This window comes from Tiliqua scincoides, chromosome 1 (assembly GCF_035046505.1).
Source record: "Tiliqua scincoides isolate rTilSci1 chromosome 1, rTilSci1.hap2, whole genome shotgun sequence".
Classification (NCBI taxonomy): Eukaryota; Metazoa; Chordata; class Lepidosauria; order Squamata; family Scincidae; genus Tiliqua; species Tiliqua scincoides.
The window spans coordinates 309,059,029-309,065,028 of NC_089821.1; the positions used below are offsets into that span (position 1 = coordinate 309,059,029).

Consider the following 6,000-nt stretch of genomic DNA (forward strand, 5'->3'; position numbering starts at 1 on the left):
TCATAAAGTTCACTGGGCATGTCAATCTCTCCCATCCCAACCAACCTCACAGTTTTGCAGATAAAAGGGGGAGAGGGAATGTCATTTGAGCTCTGCAGAGGAAAGATGGGATACAAGTGTGATTAACAGCTCCAGTGGCATAGCTAGAGGGGGGTGCAAAGAACTAAGTTTTGCACTCACTGCAGCATGAAAGCAGTATCTCCCCTTTGGAGCCACTCCGGGCAGGGGGAGCACAACGGAGGCGAATGCAGTGAGGCTCCCTGCAAACCTTAGTGCTTTGCACCCCCCTCTAGGTATGCCACTGACTGACTCTATTGCTGACAAGTCCTACTTCTTCTGGGCAGTTTCATTCTTAGAAATGCACACTCATTTGGCCTTTAGCATCCTCTTCAAAAGATCACAGCTGGCAGTAGGCAAGTCAGAGAAGGATGTCAGGCACGGCCTACAAACAATCGCCTTATGTAATAGTCTCTCCCACAATTTTGCCAGTTTACTGCATTAAGAGTACAATTGTTGGACTGCCAGTTTCTCTTTCATCACCAGCAAAAGGTTGATGAGCGAGTCTCTCCATATCATCCTTTATTTACTGCTTATCAGCTACATTTTTTCTTTTGGGAAATGCTTTCTTTCTTTTGCTTAAATAAGTAAATACATGCATAAATACTGTACAGTATTTTGAATCAGCCTGGTCCTTCCGAGTTCCAAACCCATGATCGTCTTGCATATCCCCACATGTAGTTCCTGCTGCTGTTGCCCTGGGCGAGACATCCCTTAAATCTCTGCAAAGTGCCTTGCGCTCAGCCATTTCAGACGCTGCCAAACCGAAATGTAAGACAACACCATAAAAACCGTGATGGTCATTTTGCAGCTGATATAAAGATGAATGATTTCTCACAACGAGAGAAACAAATAATACCAAGTCATTTCCAGTTGCACAGAAATCTAAGGCAATGACTGCTGCGGGGCACCCGCTGTTCTTAATTGAAAACTTCCAACGCAGGAATATTCTATTTTAACCAGGGTTGCTCACTGGCATTGCAGCTCTGAAAAGTAAAATTCTTCCACCTGACAAGATCTGTATGAAGCCGGCACAAAGAAAACCATTCAGTCATTCACTGCTTGAAAATAATCTAACTCCACCTAATTTAAGTTTGGGGTAGAAAAGAAATACTGCAGGACTCAGGCTGGATGGATGACACGTTTAGGAAGGCTGATGCCTTCACGCCCTGCTTTTGAGTACCAGCAGGAATTCAAAAGTGACTCCGGGACCAGCTGGATCTTTGGCCTGTTCTAGTAAGCCTCTGAGCATGTACAGCACCTTCACCTCACTGCAGAGCCATTGCTTTGGATGGTCCACTGGCCACAGGCCTCATCCAGCTCTCATCTGTATAATTTGGATTGGACCTACCTTCTCCCCACCAACCTTCTACAGGGCAAAGAGGTGCCAAGAATCCAGGCCTGTCACTTACCGCACTCAGTGCTTGCAGGAGTAAAATAACACCCTGTGCAAAGCGATGAAAACCCTACGGATCCCAGGATCATGCAAGATCTCTGGTTGTCATGCATCTCTTCCAGGCCAAATGCGCAGCCTAAAAGCACTGGAGAAGACACCAGTTCTGAGCCAGCAAGTGCCCAGAGGCCTCTGCAACAATGCAGAGATGCCTGGGCCACTTCTCTGTGCCTGATGCAGGGCACATTCAGATGTTCTGCAAGTATCAAGCTAGGCACACCCTACAAATAGGCACCACCCTACCCAGTGTGCCAAATACCACATGAGCATAGAGGCATCTGGGAGGCCCTGCTACTTCCTTGAGTTGAAAGCTGGGCCTGTTTGGGAAGTAGGGCCCCACAGAGTGAGAGAAGATGCCGGTTTTGCAGCTGTTGGGCAGGGGAAGCTCCTGTTCATTTTCACTACTTGGAGTGTTTGCACACTTGTGCGGGCATTTCGGTGTTTGTGTATTGTGACTTGAGAACTTCAGGGTGCAGATCTGCCCTTAAAATGCCTTTTCACATTCCTAACATGTTAATTTCAAAAACTCCTTCCCAGTTTCTAGCACTACAGTAAATTAAGACCAGGCAGCCAAGACCCGTTCATTAGAAAAATGAACAGCAATGGTACCAAGCCAATGACAAAACATGTTTTTAAAGAAAAGAGCGATTTCAACCAGTGGCGTTGCTAGAGCGGGTGCAAAGCACTAAGTTCTGCAGGCATCTGAATGCACCGTGCAAGCAGCCCTTCCCCTTCAGAGCCATTCTGGGCAGTAGGACCAAAATGAAGTTGAATTGCTCCGTTTTACTCTCACCACCTGGACTGGCTCCGTAGGGGAGGGGGGAAGGGCCACTTGCACGGTGCGTTCAGGCACCTGCACAACTTAGTGCTCTGAACCCCTCTAGCTAGGCCACCTATTTTGACAAGCCACACAAAACAAGCACCCGCTTCAGTTCTTGACTGCCAGTAGATGCGAAAACACCACAGTTGCCCCATACAAAAATGGCACACCACCCCACAAACACTCCATATCAGGCTGTAATAAATGGTAGTGAACTCTCTTTGCACATGAAAGCCATTAAAAAAAACCCCACAGTTTCAGAAATAGGATTTCCAGCTTTTTTCCTGGTGGGGTTCTTATGTCTTTTACAACTGCAAGAGAAACAGGAATTCAGCTGATGATGCTTTTTTCCTAGCATGAAGATACCATGGTGGACAAAGCTTTACCTGCCAAATTTCTGTTGATCACATAGCTGTTAATAGCACAGCAACACTACTCTGAAAAAGTTGGCAACCCTATTGGAAATAAACCTAGTGTCAGCAATGATCAGCGTGCTAGTATGGCCCTCCGTTTGGTGTAAATCACTTTTAATGATTACACACTTAATAGTACGACTTGTGTTCGTTTGGTGGTTATATAATATTGGTGGCATAGTAATATTAATAGAGCACATCTGAGCAGGGCTGCATTTTAAACATTCTGTTGTATTTACATATGGCTTATGACGATCCTCTGAGCTTCCTACAAAAATGGTTCATAAAATGTGTAAACAGAACAAACTGCAGCTTTACTGATTCTTAATTTAGAAAAAAATGGGGCTAAGGCAGGACATAATGGAGGCTTGCAATGTGTATATGGTGCAGGAAAAGTGGACCAAAGAAGAGTGTCCCCCTCTCTCGTAACACTTAACATTACAAGACTCAAGTCATCCTACAGAACAGACTGGCAGGATTCAGGACAGACCAAAGGCGGTCCTTTTTCACACAACATATTCATTGAGGGAACTCTCCACCACAAGACGGTGCAGTGACTGCTAGATTTAGATTGTTTCAGAATTAATGGGAACAAGTCCATCAATGGCTACTAGCCACACTGATGATGTGAAACCTCCATGATCGGAGGCAGCCTACCAGCTGACGAGGAAGCAACAGCACAAAGGGCTTTTGCCTTCATGACTGACCTGGGAGCTCCTAGGAACATCCGTCTGGCCCCTGGGGGAAACAGGAGGCCTATAGAAGTCAATGGGCTTCAGCATCTTCTGTGTTGGATTGTCTCTTTTGTGTACACAGAGCAACACACGTTTGCCATGAAACTCACACCTTTTCGGGTAGCTGGCCTGAGCACCAGCCCAAACTCCCTGTGCCACATGCCTGGAAAGGGTTGATAAGTTTGGAAGTTTGCCTGGGGCAGCAGCATAGCGAAGAGGGGGTGCAAAGCAAGAGGCCACTTGCCCAGCACAGTGAGGCTCCCTGCAAAACTTAGTGCTTTGCCCTCCCTCTAGCTATGCTACTGGCCTGGGGCATTTACAGTGGCTGCCCTTGAAATCCTGTCTTCTGAACAACCAGTATTGAACTCAGAATTATGAGAAGTGGATGTTGGAACAAAAATGGAGGTGATTAAACTACTAGTGAGGGCTGGACTTTACACACTGTGTCCAAGCACTGCAAGATGGGGCTGCCTCCCTCCAAAGAAATCTCCATGGGCCAGCATGAAAAGCAACTCATTTCCTTCATGAACTGCACTTCCACATTAGATGAAAATGTGCAAACTTTTGTCACATGTGACCATCACATGTGTGACTATTTTGTGCACCTACTCATACGGAGAACATAAGAGGATCAGACCAAGGAATCATCTGCCCCAACATCCTGCCTCGCACAGTAGCCAACTCTGTCAGGAAGCAGGATGTGAAGGCAGGAACCCACTTCCAGGATGCGCCCTTGGCATCCCATATTCAGCCATACTGCCTTTGAGCCTGGGTGATCAATTTGACCATTATGACTAGTAGCCATTGATAGACTCCTCCTCCATGATCGAATCCCCTTTTCAACCAACCTAACCTAAGTGGTCATCACAACATCTTGTAGCAGGCAGTTCCGCACACCAATGGCATTAAAGTACCCTCGCTTGTCTCCCACCAACCTCTTTCAGTGAGTGATCCTGACTGCTAGTATTACGGCAAAGAGAGATAAATTCTCCTTCCGCTTCCTCCACATGATATACAACATGATGGGACTTCCTCACCTCACTAGAGAGCTGAACATCATTAGATGTGGCCATCCCATTTTCATTTACCTGGTGGTCGGTGGCACCAGAGCATGTGAACCAACCACACTGAAACGCACTGCCTCCAAGGAGGTGATGCAAACGTCTGGTGGAGCTGGTGGTTCAGCAAAGCGTGCGTGGCAGCCCTTCACACATGTGGAGTGCCACCGAGACTGCAGTCATCGAGCATGTGGCTCCTGCATGTCTATGTCCCCGCACAGAGTCTGCGGTTTCCCCTCTGCTTTTTGCTTTAAGGGGGAAGGAAAATAAAACACAAGGCAACCACCTTTGGAGCGCGGGGGGGGGGGAGGACACCCACATCACCCAGTGGATCCAGTCGAATCAGCACCGCGCTCCACTGGACAGCTCCAGCCAGCCAGGCACTGCAGACCAGACCACACACCTCTTCCTCCTCCTCTTCCTCCCCCCCCGCAGCCCCCTCCCCGCTCCAGAATCCCGCGCACCTTCCCTCGCCCCATGGCCCCCCCCTTCCCACCTTGGAAACTGCGGGACTCGCCCCCTGCAAAGGAACCGGGGGGCAGTGGCGTCACCAGTGGGGTGGGCAAAGCACTAACAGCCCGATCCTGCCCGCACTTTCCTGGGAGTAAGCCCCATTGACTCTAATGGGACTGACTTCTGAGCAGACATGCATAGGATAGGGCTGTTAGTTTGCAGGCCCCCTCTCTGCGTTTGGGAGTTGAAGGTGCCCCAAGACTCCTTGGATTGGACGGGACTGGGGGGGGGGTGACACTCCCAGCTGCCTTCCTGCTCAGTGGCATAGCTGGGGGGGGCAAAGCACTAAGTTTGGCAGGCAGCCTCCCCGCAGCGCGCGAGGGGCCCCTCTCCTTCGGAGGGGATTGCAGGCGGGGGGAGCAAAAGGGGCTCCAAAGAGGAGGGGCCGCGCGGAGGCTCCCTGCGCAACTTAGAGCGGCGCCCCCCTCTAGCTACGCCACTGCGCCGCAGTTCCCTCCCGAGGAGCCGACCGGGGCTGGGAGCCCTCCCCCCCCCCGCGTGTCCAGCGCGGCCCCCTCCCCACTCACTCTTCTGGCTGGAGTAGCCGGGGTAGTAGCCATAGTAGCCGGTGATGCGCAGGATGCGGTCCTCGATGGTGGCCACCCCGTTGGGCGCCGCCTTGCCGTCCATGCGGAGGGGCTGCCGGCGGCCCACCCGCCGGGGAGGAGACAGGCGCCCCGCTCGCTCCCTCCCTCCTCCGCCGAGGCTGCGGCTGCGGCTCTGCTGCGGCTGCCGCGCCGAGCGCCTCCCGCAGCCCCCGCCGCGCCAGCCAGCCAGCCGCGCCTCCTCCCGCCCGCCCGCGGAACTTTGCGAGCCGGGAAAAGTTCGCCGCTGCCCGGGCCCGGGGGGCTTCCCCCACGCCCCGCCTCGGCGCCACGTGGGAACCGGCAGGGGAGCTGGCAGAGGGGGCGGGGGCGCAGCTGGGGGCCAAAGCGCCCAGTTTTGCAAGGAG

At 51.5% G+C, this 6,000-nt stretch overlaps 1 protein-coding gene across 2 annotated transcripts in view; it reads right to left on the minus strand.

Moving 5' to 3' along the window:
• SLC35F4 (solute carrier family 35 member F4) overlaps positions 1-5,678 on the minus strand; it is a 123,895-nt gene extending 118,217 nt beyond the window's left edge. For both annotated transcript variants that reach the window (XM_066623013.1, XM_066622714.1), the window contains exon 1: positions 5,576-5,678. In XM_066623013.1, coding sequence (XP_066479110.1) covers positions 5,576-5,678 — 103 coding nt within the window. The remainder of the gene's footprint in view (positions 1-5,575) is intronic.
• Positions 5,679-6,000: the final 322 nt, after the last annotated feature.